Source organism: Stigmatopora nigra, chromosome 3, assembly GCF_051989575.1.
Source record: "Stigmatopora nigra isolate UIUO_SnigA chromosome 3, RoL_Snig_1.1, whole genome shotgun sequence".
Taxonomy (NCBI): Eukaryota; Metazoa; Chordata; class Actinopteri; order Syngnathiformes; family Syngnathidae; genus Stigmatopora; species Stigmatopora nigra.
The window spans coordinates 3,293,163-3,311,421 of NC_135510.1; the positions used below are offsets into that span (position 1 = coordinate 3,293,163).

Sequence of the window (18,259 nt, forward strand, 5' to 3'; positions counted from 1 at the left end):
GATTCAAACAGAACACTAACTAATCACATGAAATCACCTAAAAACGGGTAATGTTTGGTTTTGGTATGCAAGCTCGAGCATGCAAAAACTTTCTCTTTTGTGTCTGCAGTCAGCTACAAACCTCTGCCAGAAGTAGCTGATCCATCACATTTTCCTATGTGAAGACGCCCGTGTAGTATACAAACAAGGTATGAGGTGCAGAGAGTTTGCCACACATGAATGCCACGCGGGGTTGTCAAAAAGATATTTTGGCTGTGCACTGTACAACTCTCGGAAAGATCAACCATAAACTAAATGCTCCTGCCAATATATATTGTGTCAAAATGTTTCGTTAGGCAATTGCATGTGCAAATACACAGATTATACGAAATTGAATGTTTACTGAAAGATTGAAGATGTGTTGCATGCCACTAAAACACACTGACGACGAACTTGAGTCCAATTGTCCAACAGGTGAAGCTCAAAAGAGGACTGTGGTTGAAACAGGCCAATAATATCCAAAGCAACAACTAAAGAAGAAAATACATGCTCAAGTAGGTGTGCTTACCACAACCAGAGTCAGATGCTATGACCCAACCTGAAAATATGTTCGCAATAAGCATCCAGATGTAAAATTATCCCCCAGACAGCAAAAAAATACAGTCAAGAATCTGTAGTTCATCCATCGGCACAATCGCTTCAGATAGAACCTACTGAAATATCCCCTGAGTTTACGTACACCTGTATATGTTGTTTTCAAAGGTCTGCACGTGAAACCTTTGTATTAAAATTGCCCATCCCGTTCAACCAGGTGATTGCATAACGTCCACCCAGCTCCAACTTTACTAGCAACATGTGTGTACCTACATACATTGGAGGCAAGCCAACAAAAACAAGTGTACACAAAGGCTGCATTATGACCAGTCACGTGCACAACGCCGCCGAGACCATTAGGTTGAAATTTTACCGGATCACGCCGGAATGTTCCCATTGAATCATTAATGGGGGGAAGGGTTGAAAGTATTGCCTGAGAGCATGAGAACACATGCAGCGTAAAAAGGTGAGGGTGCGAAATGTAAAAACAAAAAACAAGCCGAGTTACATGTAGAATGCAACAAACGAGCGAAACCTGCTACTGTAGATGACTGAAATTACAACCCGCAAGGTACTGCGCATAAGGAGAATTGCTTTCTCTTGTGGGAAGCTAAAAATGTGGAGAGCCAACCCTCCGATTCGAGTTAGACGTAGTGTTTACTGAACGGCAATCCCATGCAGACAGATGAATAAAAATCTGAAGACGGCTTGGAGAGTAGTTTAGGGGGCAGGGCGGCTAAAGAAAACTATCATGGGCTCTATAAGAAAAGCATGTGAGTAAGGCAGGGGAAGGGAAGGGAGGGTGAGGACGAGGAAGGGGGGAAAAAGCAGCAATGAGTTCAAGATGGCGGCAGTGCAGCATGAGTTGAGTAGGTTGTTCAGTTCCTGCCGGCTCCTCCCATCCCCACACAACAACCCCTCCCTCCCGAGCTCACTTACCCTTCCTCTTGGCCTCTTCACTGTAGACATTTTTTTCTTCCTCTTTACCTCCCCCCACAAACTCCCTCCCTTGCTCTCTCTCTCTATTTTCTCCCTCTCTCTATCTCTCTCTCTCTCCGTGACCAGCTAACAAAAGCCTAGTTGCCCTTTCGCCGGGTTTTCCTCGCCGCTGCTCCTTCTCTGGAATAAATACACTTTTCCACAGTTCTCTTCCTGGTGAGGCGAGTGTGTAACCCTCCCTTACCCCTCCCCACTGGTTTGCCTCCCCTCCTCCTCCTCCACCACCTCCTCCTCCGGCGGTGGTGGTGGTGGCGGCGGCGGCAGTCCACTCGTCTTCTTCCTCAGGCGGTACGAGAACGGCGGAGTGGCTTGTCTCCTCCTCCTCCCCCAGCGGGCAGGGCTCAAGAGGAGTGCATGGGAGCTTTCTCACCCCCTCTCCCTCTTCACTCCCTCTCTCACCCTGGTTTGTCTCTTCACTGGGTGATGAGGGAGCAGAGGCAGAGGAGGTGCGTGGCAGTAACCTCGCTCGCTCAGAGTTTCCCTAATGCCGGGTCATTGATTCCTCGCCCTCTTTGGTTTCCTCGTCGTCCCAGGATACGGTATGTAAACTCCTTTTCCAAAGGCTTGATCGTTTCCCGTTTCCGCTTTTGAGTCAGCTGGAGCTTGAGCGCGGCGAGCTCCGGCGGTAAAATGAAAGCACAAAGCAGCAAAATGCATCAGCATGAATATTAGAGATGTCGTTAAAACCGAAGCTCGTTTTTTTCTCTCTCACTCGCTCCCCTCTCTCTCTTTCTCTCTCTCTCTTTCTCTCTCTATTTCCCTCTCTCGCTCTCTCTCTCTCTCTCTCTCTCTCTCTCTCTCTCTCTCTCTCTTACACTCCCTCTCCCTGTCTCTCTCTCTCATTGCAAAGGAAGTAGGCCAGCAGATGGTGCTAGCAGTTATTACATTAACTTTCAAAACTTAACCCTCACAGCACTGGATAACTCCCACATGGCTTCTTTCCCATTTTTTGTAGGTTACGGTCAATGATATTATGTATTTAAGGAAACATTCCAGAAAACTATCCAGGAACTTTAAGGTTACAGATACAAGACAAGTCTCTCAAGGTCCGGAGACAGTAGACCATAGACAACTCCCTCTACCAGAGGCGGACATGTGCAACAGCTAGCACATGGCACTGGGAACGACACATTGTGGCCCAGAGCCAGATACAGTACAGTAGAGAAAGCAGGGCTAAGCTAGAGGCATACAACCCAGATTGAAACGTAGTTGTAGGAAGCAAGAAGTCTAATTCCAGAAAGACAGATATGGCCGTGAATGCATGTCACATGAAGCGTCGAGAGGCTTTGTAAACATTAGCCTGAGAAGCAGCTGAGTTTGAATAATACATTCTAGTGTTGTATGAATGTTGAAAAGTAAATAAACTCTATGTGACTGACTCTCTGGAATCTTGTTTTATTTTTTAAACCTAACCTTTTACACACGTACAAATCCACATACAGTCAATATATTGTTTCGCCTTGTCTCTTGAAACAGATGATCTGGTTCCGTTTCCTACCCACAATCAGATAAGAATATATTCTATGTTTTATTATGTATTTTTCTGGCAGTGACACACAGTCTAAGACGGGTCAGAACATTTGGGGGGTCGAGAGAAAGAGATACTCTCAAAAATGTTCCCTAAAGACTAAAACGAGTCTTGTAGGTTACAACGCAAGACCAAAGGATGACTGTCTGAGGATGGATTCATTGTGTGAGTGGCATGAACTGCATCAGAACAACCGAACCAATGCCACCTGCCAGAACCTTCTTTGGAGTTCGGACTTTACAACATGGACAGCGTTCTCAACGAAAATTGTGTCTCAAAGTCCGTCCAAGCTGAACAAATGTATCGTCTGATAACACCCAGCAGGGGTTTGAGCATACCGCCAAGTACACTCATTCAGAGTGCAACAGATGGTAAAACATATATAGCAATTGGCCGCTATTTGCGGGGATAGGAAAAATGTTCTGTCTTATGTTGCAAATAAACATGGAGTTTGTGTGTGTATATGAACATCATTTAGCTCCTCACTATTAATAGCATACAAATTCACAGAAAAGGTGAAATATAAACCTAGACTAGTTGTTAGTAATCACCCATTAGTTTGCCATGAAATCTTGCCATATATTAGCCAAAACACAAAAATGATGAATGTACTATGTGACAATGAAAAACATATCTCTAAGTGTTTGAATGCAAATGTAAGAAGTAGCGTTCTAAGTACCTTCCCAAACAATTTTCAAATAGCATAATTGCAAACAGCTTAGCAAACACTAGAGTACGTGCACAATATGATTACAGGTATTGGATCCGTAAGTGTTAAACCAAGTTTCTGAGTGCATAGATAGATGGGAAATGATCTTGTAATAGAGAAGTCACAAGCAGGACACAATCCTTCAGACTCTAAAAGGTGTGTGTCAAAGAAACAATTCATTTTCAAAATAGAGGGATTGTGGCTATCTTTAAATTAGTTGGGGGGAAACAGTCAAAGAAGAGGACGAGATGCGTTTAAATACAACATGCCAGGCCCTTCTAGAGAGAAAAAGCAGAACCAAAAACTTGGTCTGGGTTAAAATGTCAGCTCTAGCCTTTCTGTCTGGAGTTTTCCAGACACAAAATATCATCATCCCTAGGCCTGTTTTGTTTCTTTGTGCTTTGACTGTCTCTCGCCAGTTGATAACTTTCTCAACAGGTTTTTTCCACTCATTCACAATCCACTTTTTTTCTTTTTTTTTATATAATCACTGTCAACTGAAACTTGAACCCATCTCACGTCTGATACACCTTGGACTCATCACTAAACAATCACGATACAGTTTCAAGAGTTACAACCATTCATCCAATTTTGGCAATCTTCATCCTTATGAAGATTGCAGGCAACTGTGGCCTACCCCAAGTCAAACTCTGGCGAGAGGGAGGGTACACACCGTACCAGCCCTTGGTTAATTGCAGAACTATGCAGAAATTTGAAATCTGAAACGTGAATTAATAAAGGCTCACAGCACCTTCTTAGGTTAAAAACAAACAAACTAGCAAGTTTAGCTGCATTGACCTAGAGACTGAGTGTCTTTAAAGATTGAAACAGTTTTAATATGCAACATGTCTTCTTTGGTTCATAGAAGTACATCTTTAGATCATACAGTAAGGTATAAAAGTTGGGGCTAGACATGGTCACCCTCTGAAGAAGCTGTTGAATGCCTGTCAGTGTCTTATCACTGCAATCGCCCCCCTCCGTTATCTGGCCTATTCTGCTGTAACCCCGCAGGTTGAATCACAGCACGGGCAAAGCAGCAAAGTGCACGCTTTCAGTTCATGCTCTCAGCAATGTCACATTAATAGGGCTCAGTCTGAATACCGGGCTTTTGGCCATGTGCAAAAGCTGGACTTGTACACTGCCAGTTTGTGCAGATGCCGCTTGCGCCAACTACAATAAACCTCTCTGTCTATTGAATTTACATAATGTCAAACTATGCACCCACCATTTATGGGCTTGGGAAGAAAAAAAAACATTGAGGTTTATATTTGCAAACACTTTTTGTTAGGTATTTTAGAAGGCATTAAACTCTATACTGTCCCATTAGCTAGTTGCACAGGGTTCCCGCCCGGTAGAACCGGTTGGAGCTACTTGTGGTGTCATGGCCAAGTTGAACACTAGGAGGGGACTGTGAGAAACAATGTAGGGTGCAAATGGAAAGAATCCACGTGATCAGCAATTATGATGTCATAGAAAAACCATCAAGTGAAAGAAATAAATCCAAAACAATTAAAGGTTATTTACATGCATGTACATGTCTTTTTTTCCTTCTTCAAATGCATCCATTAGGAATAAACAGTTAAATGAACCTTCTGAACAACTTTAAATTCATACAGAATGTCGATCCATCCAACTGCCATCTGTTTTATTACCAGTAGGGGTGTAGGGCTTCATCTGAAAACCTCCATATAGCCACTCTAGTCCACATCCTCTACCCCCTACCTGACATTACGTGAGGGAAAGAGCCCTTTAAAGAGGCTACTACATGCATGATGAACAAGTTACAGCAAGATGCACATGTTCCAGTAAGGAATTCACTTTAAAGATGTGAAATATGAGGCAGGTGTCCCAGAAGCGAACTCCCTGTGGAAGTGGAGGAGCCAGACTTGAAGCATGCCAAGCAGGTAAACGGGAACTTGATCCTGAAAGTACGTCAACCGGTATACCAAGACATTTGTGTCCTCTAGAGGCAGTATCATTAATTGCCTGTCACATGGCACAACAGCCTGTAGTGTAGATCAACATAAAAATCTGTCGAGCTAGCAATTTTCTGTCTCTGGCGGATGTGAAAAACAGTGAAGTAACAGAGTAACCCTTTTCAGACACTGGGATCTGAACTAAAACCCTGCCTTGATGTTACTTGATAGTACGTTTGGAAGCATTTATCAAGTACAATATTTTCTCGCATATAAGCCTCATCCACGTATAAACCGTAACCTTAAAATTGTCTTAAAACGATTGAATTTTACAATTTCTCTCGTAAAGGAGCCAATAATTTACAATTTTCTGTGTTAATTTAAAGGAAAAATATAAACAAATAATCTTTGTAAGAGGTATTTCTGAGATACTCTAGGGTCAGTCTGCTGGATTCACATTCCTTAAGAGTGTTGTCTGTATGTGGACAAATTTAAAAAGGAAGTCACATGAGTAGTACAACCAGGAAGTGTGTGGGTAGTGGTCTAGTTTGTCATCCCTAATTAAGATGGCGGCGCACAGAGCATGATACGGTTAATAAAGACCTGACTATGATTATACATCTGACCAGCAGGTGGTTTCCTGAGCACTTGAAGCTCTGTGAAAATTATCCATTTTTTATAACAAAATAGTCTTCTGCCTCTCACGGCTTCATCTTAGTTTTATGTCCAATGAGTTTTGCTTAAACGCTTATTTGGAAAGTCACACATACAATGTATGCTTTCTATTCTGTCCACTAAATGTCATCTAACTTGCGTCACAATGCCTGCATTCCAGCCAAACATGCAACCAAAACAAACAGACACAGTAATCCATATTTGCGTCAGACTTTGAAAATAATACACGCCGGCCTTTACACTGACAACAAAAGAACCGACAGGACGAAAGTGAAAAACTCAAAAATGAGACCTACGGTGTAGTAGTTGAGGCTTCCCACATGTTCCACCAACGCTCAGTTAAGTACTCCACGCCTCCTCCCAACAAATGCCCCGCCCCTTCCGCCTCAATTGCCTGACATCCTGTTTACCGCTGACCCTCGCTTAGCCCCCTCCCCATTGTCTCCCGCCCTTTTCATATCTACTGGGCCTCCAAGCAGAAGAACTGGTGGGCTGAGCGCAAACAGGCAGACAACTTGACATAACGAGGGAGGGGAAGGTTTAGCAAGAGGGGTGGGGTCGAGTACGATGGATACCGCCAACCAGCCTGCTGCTGCTGGAACCAGCAGGTTTCCACTGGGGTTTGCACGATGGCTGCATTTGCAATCTGCACGTTGTGTCGTGTTAGGCCAGCACTGGGTGTCGCCTTTCAGGGCTGATTCCGGCACCCCCCACACGAGCTCGTCCTCTCCAATCGTTTGTTGCCTGCGAGTTACATAAACCTCTGTGAGGTCAGCAGGCGGCGAAGCTAGTATGACGCAAATAGGAGGAGGGAGAGGAGGACTCTAACACCCACAGGCAGGGCAAGGAAGCAGCACCTGGAAGTGTGGCACCTGAATGTTTCAAGGCCTTGTGGTAGTACTAATAAAACGCTGTTGCTTATCGATATCAGCATAAAAAATGATGCATTTTTTATAGTTAGCTGGGATTGATCCACATTAGGATAAGCGGCAAGGAAGTATTTAGTTTAACTCGACACGATGTGGACTTTTGTTTTTCATTTCCAAGTTCTTATCACCTTGTTTGACACTAAAAGTCAGACTTTTTTCATAGGTTCAGATCTATCTATCTATAGAAAGAGAGCCAAAGCGAGAGAGGTCATGGAACAGATTATCTTTGATTATATGGATCACTCTACAATTCCACAATACTCAAGCTTCACGGTATACATAATAAACAGTCCTGCGTTGTTCAAGCTGGGATAGGCTCCAGCACCCCCCTGAAACATTTGTATAAATAGTTCATAAAATGAATTAATGTGTTCGGATGAAATGAATACGGCATTAATAAAACCTCTAAAATCTTGTCACTTTCGAGGAACGTATCAGACCACCAGAACAGCAGTATTCATCCCTAATGAGAAAAATATATAATTAAAAATAGTTAGCTAATTACTCAGGTTGAGAAACTTTAAAATAATTGTATGTTTTGACGGAAGAGACAAATATCTAATCATTCCAATTGCTCAGTGGTCAACCAATTATGTGCATTGAACTAAAGTCAATCGAGCTTGATGTCTCATTGCAAAATAGCCTTGAAACATTTGGGAATGGTGTTACAGTGTGGCTTTACTGATGTAATCATTGTCTGGAAGAGCCTGACAAGATGTGGACATAGCTTTTGTAAATTTTGGCAAGAAGTGGTGAAGTGCAATGCAACCAATGTCCAAAGCACAATCACAAAAAGACAGTGAAAGGCGGACTTCCCCCCTAAATGATCAGACTACACCCTAAACTCCCCAATCACAATGCCACCGGCAGTTAATCGAATACACGCAAAACGACTACTACACCAACAGGTGGCTCATGCCAATACAAAAGATTTAAATTTGTGTGCAGTAGTTACTCACTTCTGCAGGTGAAAACAAGTTTTTTTCACTATTGTTAAGTTTTTGTTGTTTGACCATTTACATCATTCCCTATAGTGTAAGAATTTTGCTGGCAAACACATACTTTGAAGTTTAACATTGAACAGCGAAGAAGGAAAGCACATTATACCCGACGTCACGGTGCAACGACAACGACAGTATGTTATTAATCAGTGTACCGCCAAATAGCAACGTGCCATCTGCTCATCCTTCATCTGTGTGTAATTTCACTTTAAACTTCTGTGCAACATTGATGGGTGAATGATATGTAGGACATTTAGTCAGTTTAGTTCATAAAATGATACATGATAGCAACAAATGTTAACAAGCATGAATTAAATTTTCGTTCGTACAAGTGAGACTACAAGATAAGGTTTTTTTTAAATGTTTTTTTTTGTGGACTCTTTTAGTAGAGCAACCCCAGGACAATGACTCTTGTCTTGAACCCCAGGGGCTCGTCACACCTGTGAGCTGGGTGTTGCAGCATTTGGTGATCCTAATTAGGCGGCTTCACTCCGGGGGAGTGAAGAATGGGCTGCTAACCCCCGACGCCTCCCCTGCTCAGCAAACACGCCACCATCAGCAGGCTCTTCACAAATCAGTGCACATGTTTAGCACAGTCAGCCGCCGAGCACCAGCGCGGGGGCCGGACAAAAGGTCCAGTCAAAAGGGTCTTGATAAAGGACAAAGACGCCGGCGTCGGCCAGTTGTGGTTGAAAAGAGGTCGCACTTGGACATGCAACAAAGATCACAGCTTGCGATTGACTCCTAGCTACATTCTTGCTTTGCAATAATGCAGGAATAAACATATTTATTAGCAATTTTCTTCCCATATATTCGAAAAGATAAATCTGAAAATGTCCTTGAAATATTGTGGTATATTGGGGCTATACCACATAACCCAAGAAGCCATGTATTATTTGATCACTAGTATCCCAAGTGAATCACATGATATTTATTTGATTTAATTACTAAAAACTAATGAACTCACAAACCTAGCAACGATGCTCCAAGGACAAAACTGAAATCACCAACGTTTACCAACTGACAACTACTTCTTGGGTCATGATTAATTTCAAGGATGAGCAGTTTTATTCCAACTTCAACATAGTGAGTGATTTTTAGAATAGGCCCGTGTTACCCATGGTCCTTTGGGGCGTAAAAGTGCTTCGGTAAACACAGAGTTAATCAGGTTTGTCTGGCAACTCTGAATATGTACAATGTCTCATAGTGTGTGCCAAGCTAGACCCCAAAACCCAAGACCGATAATTTCCCAAGACTACAACACCTAAAACAAAACCAAGAATTTGGTTTTAGTCGAGATTGTCAAAGGAGCGAGTCTGATACATTTAATTTGTTGGGTTTAAAAAACAACAAAACATATTCACGTGGTGCAGCTCAAACCAGCTGATTTTGCCTCTGGCCATGTGCTTATTCCAAGTAAAGATCCTAGACCTGCCTAAAGTCTGGAACAGCCAGTCAAGGCAATCACCCAGCAATTCCCCAGACCCACCCTCACTGCCTGTCTACCACTCAAGCTCTTCCTTGCCGTCTCATCCCCTCCCTTTCTTTCCTAAGCTGTCTGTCTTTTCCACGAGCTACTTCTCTCATCTCCCCTTCCCCCTTCTGCCAGTGCACTCCTTCAGCAAGCCAGCCTTGCCGAGATCATGCATGCGTTTGCACTCGCGGCCACAGTGGCAGCCACCACAACAGCGTGCAACCTCCCCCACTCCACTCCACTCCAGTGTGCTACTGGCTTGCCCTGACCCACATCTTGATATAGCCCTAAGTATGCTTACAGCTAAGTCCTGAAGACACACCACTCTTAGCCTAATCAGGCCTGACCTGCTGTCGGTGCACGGGGAAGATACAAAAGCTCGGCTGGACGGAACGTCACTTTAACCATCATTTTCTCAAGGGTTTGTCTAAACTTCCCACACCCAAAGAAGATTATTCCCGCGAAACTTAAGTTTGTGTTTTATTTTTGTTTGTTTAATCTGAGCATATCCAATTAAACATGACGCAAGTGATCAGACTGACGTCTATTATGCCTAAGTAGGAATAGAAATGTACTTTTGATGTTTAGCAAGTGGAGACAAATGCCATTTTAGGACATTGATCTTATTAAGATTGACTTCAGCAATGATATGTTCTGTATTATCTTGCCAAAACTCTGTATTATGATAGAAGTGATTTTATATACTGACAACAGTCCGGATAAAGATACTTTCCTAAAAATGTCAATTATCATTTTTGTCTGTTCAAAATATATATAGCGCTAGCGTGTATCATAATATTTTGCATCATTGCATTCAAGACTAGTTAGTTTAAGTACATGTTGACCCCTTGGCCTCTCCAACTTTTAAACACAACATCTGAAAATACACATGTATATTCTATTTTTAAACACTTTAAAATGAGTTTGATGAAACACCTAAAACACATTGCAACAGCGGCTAATACATAACCAGCCAAATACTGAGCAAAACGTGTCTAATTACAGTATAAACTTTTGGAAAGAGCACACTGTCACTTTTCTATGATATGTTTACGTTTAAATAGCCAATTGAATGAATGTTGACCTTTTAATGCACAAATTATAATGAACTAAATCATCATTCTTTAACAAGTGGTTTCAGAATTCTGTAGAGATTATCATGTATCTCCAACTAGCTGTCCACTTTAATGGCCTTTGTGCTTGAAAGGGTTAAAAGTGGTCTATATTTATCTTACGATCAATAGCAACCAGTCTGGGGTCAGCGGGGATAGGTTCTTGCTTGCCTGAATAAAAAGACTACCTGGACATCCACTAGGGTCTATGGAATTGAACTCTAATTGTCAGAGTACACTGTGTTGGGATTTTGTGTACAGAGCATGCAAACACACACTGCAGAGCAGAAGTGTACTGAGCAAACCCTCAAAAGACAACACAAAATAATAATAAACCGGGCTGAAAATAAAAAGCGGAGAGATAGAAAGAGTAGAAAAGACTCACACAATTTAAGACCAACATAATAAGACAAAACATGTTTAGCCTTTGGCTTCATTCTGTCTGCCAAAAGACACATTTTGTCTACCACGTCTAAAAATGTTAGTAGCAAGAGTGCATGAAAGAGAAAACATATATAATGTATTACCTCTTCATTCTTTTGGTCAACAGGTGTTTGCGCCTTTTGGTCATTCCCCCAAGTCTGGTTGGAATCTGCCCAGGAACCGTTAGACTGATCTGGTTGGCTGAGTGCAGCTTCGAGTTGTGGCAGTAAGTCAGGGAGGAGGTCAGGGGGCTCCAACCCCGCCAAATCGTCATCCTGTGCCTCCGATGCCAAGAGGCTGTCACCCAAGGATGGGTATCCGTTAGCAATGATGGTTCCAGAGCACTGAGGCTCCTCAGATTGCAATTGGTACGTCTGGTAGCAGCTCATGGATTCCCCGAACATCTCAGAACACTTGTTGTTTACCTGCGTTTCTCCATGACAGCGCATGTCCTGGAAATTGCATTCCTTTACCTGGTTAACAGGGTTCTGAGCATGTTGTTGACCTATAACTGAGGCAGATGGGAACTGACAAGCAGCCCCTGGGAGCTCAGGTAGAGTTGCTGCAAGGGGAGTGGCGGTGGCGGCGTGCCGAGACGGTGTTGACACTGAGGACAAAGACGGCCGAGTTAGACTACCCATTTCTGCCTCTCCGGGATAGGTGGGATACTGTGCTGCTTGGTAAGTGGTGACTGAACTCGCAGAGTACGTAGGCAGTGAGTGAACCAAAGAGGACGACGCCATAGGGGAGTTACTTTCAGCCATTCCTAATCTGCACGAGAAGCTGCGCTGCTGTTGCTGTAAGCAAGATCCCGCCACGGTGTCACTTTGACTTGGCAAGACCGCTGAATGAAACCTTGTTCCGACTGCAGTTAGTTCGTGTTGGGCCTGCTGTGGACTAAGGTGAACTTGCTGCTGGCTCAGAGGCTGGCTCCCTTGGTGAAAGGGGAAATGGTGCTGTTGCTCTAGAGATATATCCTGCAAGTTCAGTTGTTGATGCCGTCGCTGGTTGAAAAGCTGTTGCGGGTGACTTTGGCGTTGTTGCTGCAGATGCATTCTGTGCTGATGTTGGTGATGTGTTTGTTGCTGTCCAACATGTATTTGCTGGTTGTACAGTTGTTGTTGCTGCTGCTGCTGCTGCTGTGACATAGGATTGTACATGTTACCATTTTGGTTGTGATTACCCCACATATGGCTGCTACTGTTGAAGAACAACCCATTTGATTGAGTTACTTGGCTCACAGGGGCATTGTTGTACTGAACCTGTTGTTCTGCCACGATGCCGCCTGTATTCGCCGTTCTGGAAAATGGCTGTCCAACAGGATTTTGTGCCTTAATTCCAATGTAGTGGCTTATTTGATGACTGTAAGAGGGTACCGCTTGTTGGGAGGATGTAGATGACACCGGAAGCATAATGTCTTGGTTCTTCCCAGGAGCATGAGGCTCAACGTGGATGGGATCAAAGTCCGTGCCGAGGTTGAGCTCGTCCACAAATGAAGGAGCTGAGGCGAAACCATCGACACCGACACTTTCCAACCCTCCACCAAAGACATTGGGGTCATCAAAAAAATCCATGGCACAGCTCTGATGCTTGCCAGAACTTTCTAAACTTCAGTGGATCCACGTTGGTTCCAATGAACCAAGACGGTCAAAGAGCCATGGCATCATATTTTGAGTCTAGAAACAGGGGACATAAAAATAAAACAAAATCATATTACACAAAGTACATTTCAATCAAGGGAAGTTGGAGGCAGTTCCATCCATTCATCCAGTCACCAATCATTCCATTCATCCAGTCACCAATCCATCCATTCATCCACTCACCAATCCATCCATTCATCCATCCGCATTAATTACATGGGTAACTGAAGCCAAACGCAGCTGACTTGGGGCAAGAGATGGCATTCATGGTGAACTAGTCACCGATCAATAACAGGGTACATGTACGAATGTTTACACAATGGGTTTATACAGTTCTCTCACTCACCCAACACTCACAATAATGCTAATATCACCATTGTCATAACCCATTTTTATTTTTATTCAAAACTAACAAACAAACAAAAACAACGAACATAGCCACACCAAAAACAAGTGACTTCCTCCCTCACAGGAGCTATTTTTAATCATCCAGTCCTTCAGTGAAACACACTAGTAGATTTCCATAATGGGCCTCCATGCGGTGTTGAAAAGAAGCCCTCTTAGAGCCACGTAATAGCTAGGTCAGGAACTATGTGCTGTCAATTATCTATCAGCAGGCTTTTCATGTGTGTAGCAAAAGCAGCTGGCGCAAACCAACTGCCAGCCACCGGCAGCAGGTGCCTCTTCGTGCAACCCCTTGTGCACTCCTTCCCTCCCCCCAAATACCCCCCCCCCCCACAACTACCACATCCCTCCCTTCTTTCTCCATTCCCCTCCACCACAACCTTTTCCCAAACTCAACAGCCAAGAGAGCTTCAGGGTAGGACACAGAGGGAGGCGTTGACAGCTGATAGAATTTCAACAGCCCAGGAACAGAGGCAGGCGAGGTCCTTTGGGGGCGTGTGCTTGGCGACTACAGACAAGCGGAAGATGACAAGAGGCCAGCGGATGCTTCGCTGTTGTGCCGACATGCTAGTTGCCAAACACGAGGTTGTACTTTGAAGAATTGTGTTTGTGGAGGGGGTGGGGGCTTGTTTGAATGGATGAGCTTCAGTTCGCACATACTGAATGTCCTGGTAGCTCACTTTTAGTGAAGAAAAAACAGTCTATATAACAATTTAATTGATTCATACATTACTCATCCTCACAAGGGTTTTGCGGGTACAGGGGGCCTATCCCAACTAACTAAGTGCACCAGGTGAGGGACACCCTGAATTAGTGGCCATCCAATCGCAAGGCACAAGGAGACAGACAAGTATTTGAGCTCATACACATTCCTAGGGGGCAATTTAGAGTGTCCAATTAGCCATCTATGCATGTTTTTGGGATGTGGGAGGAGACTGGAGGACCTGGAGAAAACCCACATAGGCCTGGATAAAACATCCAAACTCCACACAGTGATGTTAACAAAACCTGGTCCTACAGCACCCTCCACTTGGTACATGTCTTGATTTAGACAGATCCTGAAAATAGGACTGTTGAGTTTGGCAGTTTTTAGAAAACCCACATTTCTCGCACCTGGAGAAAACCCACACAGAGAACATCCAAACTCCACGCAGTGATGTTACCAAAACCTGGTCTAAAGCACCCTTCCACCAGTCTGTACAGGTCTTAGACAGATCCTGAAAACAAGACTGTTGGATTTGGCAGTTTTTAGAACACCAAAATTTATAGTTGGATATATAAAATTTTGAGAATGTATTTGCTTGAACTTTTTTCTGTCTAATGTTTCTACATAATAGTGCATTTTTTTAAATAATTGACAACAAACCTGTTGATGTATTCCAAAGTGAAAGACAATTTGATAATTTGCTTATTCTGTGGGCGAGCTGTGGATATTTTTATTGGGTAAAATTCACCATTTTGATGCTAAAATGCCTTTTAACTTAATTTCATTGAAAACCCCTTGAGGCAGTCATGCCAATCAGACGACTGGTTGGGCTTTCAATGAGACTACCTCTCAGCGGGTATGTTGGACTCTTCTTCATGAGCAAACACCTCCTGTTGAGTCAGGTATGAATGGTTCTTTCTCCAAATAAAATGTCCGCTTCTTTCCAAGATGTTTAAGAGGATTTAGATCAGGGTTCATGCTGTCAAGCTCTAGTCGGAAAAAGGGTTGACATGTGGGGTTATTATGTAATCTGGCCCTATTGTGGTTACAATAACATTCCCAAACAGAATAAATAATATGCAAATGCAGTTATACGGCTTTTTAACGAAATAAGGAGGTAATGTCAATGCCATAATACCAATATAACACTCCTATTCCTGCACATTCTCACCAGCAGTTTCCATAGTTTACCTCACAAATTAGTGGAGAGCCATATGTGGCTCCCGAGCCATACGTTCCCTACCCCTGGTCTAGGTGGATGGAACAGCACTTCGAAGACTCCGAGATTCAATTCATTATAACATCTCCCCTTTTACCAAATACAGCGAAATGTCACTGAAAACGTCAACTTTGTTTCTGGTCAAGAAATCTGCAAAAAAATGTGATGGTTGAAATTTTGTGGTAACATCAACTGATCAGTGTTTTCAAAGCAAATGTATTTTAAAAGAGTCCAAGTTTCAGGATTTTAATGAAAACAACAACCAGCTAAAGATTTTTTTTTGTTCTTAACGTAATATGAGTCAAAAACATGTGATCACAAAACTAGGCCTTGACCCTACAACAACTGAAGCAAACAGCAGCAAGCAGACCTCCGCCAACGCCAAACAATGATGTCATAAAGACAGAATCCTCCTTCCTATCTATCGAAGAAGCTGAATGTTTTACTGTAAATATATATTCGGAAATAAATAAACAAAGTCGATAAAATTATAGAAAATGTTCCATTCCGAAGATGTCGAAATATGATCAGGGAACGAAAAAGACGCCTATATTAAAAACACTACTGCTGTTACGGTCAAATTATTATGGGTCTTCATTGACATTTCATGCCAATTCATTAAAAAACTAAAAAACATTCATGTTTCTTTGAAAATATCATCTTCACAAAGCCAGAATTTTTCTTTTAAGTGCTGTTGTTATAAATGGAATTGTCGGAACGAAAGAGTGAAAACGTTTCCAACATTCTCGTTTCAAAGCCAGTTTTGGACAACCCCAGAGGTGTTAAATCATTAAGGCATAAGTGTATAATTCTACAAGGGTGGTATTAAGTGAAACACTTAGTATTCACCTTAAAAAACAGATTAGCTGTTCTGACTCCAGTGTAACACTTTCATATAACTTATAATAGGTGGAATGTTGTCATACACCCAAGTACGAGAAAGTGAAATCATGTCTATTGTACCACACAGTTTAGACTGAATATTATTTGTAGTTTTTCTTCTCCTGTTAGGACTCATTTTTGTGAATTGCATGAAAAATAAATTATCTAATCACCTGATTTTAGGGGGCTATGTTAATGTCTAGAAATGTCCTGCATGGCTGGTTTATGTTTACAAATAGAAATACCTTCCAACAGAGTTTAGTTAGTAGTTTATTAGTGAGTAGATATTCAGTATTAGTCATTTAGTGACAGCGATTAAATTAAAATTCATTTTAACTAGGTTGGCTAAAAGTGAAATCATATTTCATTCCTACTGATGCTGATGTACGTTGTTCATTTTTTGCTTAAAATTCCACTGAAAACAAAACAAATCAATAAAATATACTTTAAAATTAATTTCTTCATTAACTTTCTGTGCCAGTTATCCTCACAGTCTTTGTGAGGGGTGCTGGAGCCTATCCCAACCAACTACGGCCGGGAACACCCTGAATTGTTGCCCGGACCAATCACAGGGCAGCACAAGGAGACGGTCAAGCAGCCACATAAAATGTCAGATGTTTTTTTTTTTAATGCACTTCTGAGTAAAACAAGGAGAAAGGTAAATGTCAAGATGTAGGCAGCTTCTGGAGACTTTGTTGTTGACATCATTCAAGCCGAGCGGTCAAAATGCATCTAATATGAAAACAAGGGTGCAGGAAGTGACAAAAACAACAAAAAACAGGACAAATCTTATGCATTTGCCTCCAGTCAACACCTCGACAAAATCCTGAAGCCGATAAATAACATTTAAACACCACTTATTAATTTCACCACTTTGAAAGTAAAAAAAAAGTATGAATTATTTTGAGAACATTATTTCACTGATGCTAATCAATGACTATCAATGAGAAAATGCATGCAGAACAGTCTAATGAAGAAAAAATATGATTTAAAAAGGTGGAGAGCCATATACAACCAGCAAAATAGCCACATATGGCTCCCAAGCCATATACATCCATCAAAATAGCCACATATGGCTCCCGAGCCACATATGGCTCCCGAGCTATAGGTTCCCTACCCCTGATCCAAGCCAAGGCTAAGGGGACCCTCATACGTGTCGACTCCCAGCTGTTAGAAGCACAACAACGATCCCCGGTCCCCCAAATATCCCCATGATAAAGTCATTTATTCAATTTCCCACCGAATAAAAGTTGCTTTTCATACCTCGGGGTCTATCCTAGTTAAAATGCAATTGTAAGTAGGGCTTCCAAGGGGTCTAAATGCTATTATAAAGTTAACATCATCGTACGATGACGACAAAAATAGTATAAAATGTAGCGTTTCTTTGGTTTAGAACGAGTTAAAATGGTGCTTGATAGATGGGGGGAGGCTCGAAGAGTGAGGGTGTAGAAGGGGGTCGACGTCGATGGTGTCCGCGATAAGCACCACCACGCCGGGTGTTATTTCCGGGGCCAAGTTTCGGTTTCAATAAGCGGACTGTTCAACTCACCACCAGCCACCGATCGCCGGCACCGGCCGCTGTCAGTTCAGTAAACCCGACCAACAAAACCCAACTCGGGGGTCGGATAAACTACAGTCAAGTGTGGCGAATTTTGTTCAAAAAGTGTCGTGGAACAAGTGCGACGACGTGTTTGACAGCTTCCTCTTGCCACAACAGCGCATCAAGAGAACCGGGAAGGCGGCGACGACAGCGGGTGCTTACCCGAAACACAGCCGTCCGGGAAGCGACGCCAAGCGGGGAGAAGGTGCGCGCGTCGTCGGTGAAGTTGTGGTTCTCCGTTGGCGACCTCCGCCACAGCCGCTTTGCTCCCCCCAAAGCCTGAGCCCGGCCGGCCACCACCTCCTCCGCGGCTGCTGCTGCTTGCTGCTGATGGCTGCTTGTGTGTTGCTGCCGCCACTGCTGACGTGACTGCCGATAAGGGCACATTTGCATACTAGTGACCTCCTCCCTGATTGGATGTCCGGGCTTTCGCTGTAATTTCGCCCCGGAGAAGTGCCATTTGAGAAA

The 18,259-nt window shown here is 43.0% G+C and overlaps 1 protein-coding gene and 1 long non-coding RNA gene across 5 annotated transcripts in view; one reads left to right on the forward strand and one right to left on the reverse strand.

Moving 5' to 3' along the window:
• Positions 1-18,103, reverse strand: part of chd9 (chromodomain helicase DNA binding protein 9) — a 58,495-nt gene extending 40,392 nt beyond the window's left edge. For 3 of the 4 annotated variants that reach the window (XM_077712446.1, XM_077712445.1, XM_077712444.1), the window contains exons 1-2: positions 17,954-18,103; positions 11,444-13,015 (exon numbers count right to left, since the gene is read on the reverse strand). In XM_077712446.1, coding sequence (XP_077568572.1) covers positions 11,444-12,913 — 1,470 coding nt within the window. In that variant the 5' untranslated portion in view covers positions 12,914-13,015; positions 17,954-18,103. Of the gene's footprint in view, positions 1-1,512; positions 1,740-11,443; positions 13,016-17,953 lie in introns of those variants that run through there. The other variant, XM_077712447.1, reaches the window with a different exon arrangement.
• Positions 1,550-2,951, forward strand: LOC144193852 (uncharacterized). The gene is made up of 2 exons (XR_013325783.1): positions 1,550-2,111; positions 2,528-2,951. It is a non-coding gene; the product is annotated as an uncharacterized LOC144193852 (long non-coding RNA).
• Positions 18,104-18,259: the final 156 nt, after the last annotated feature.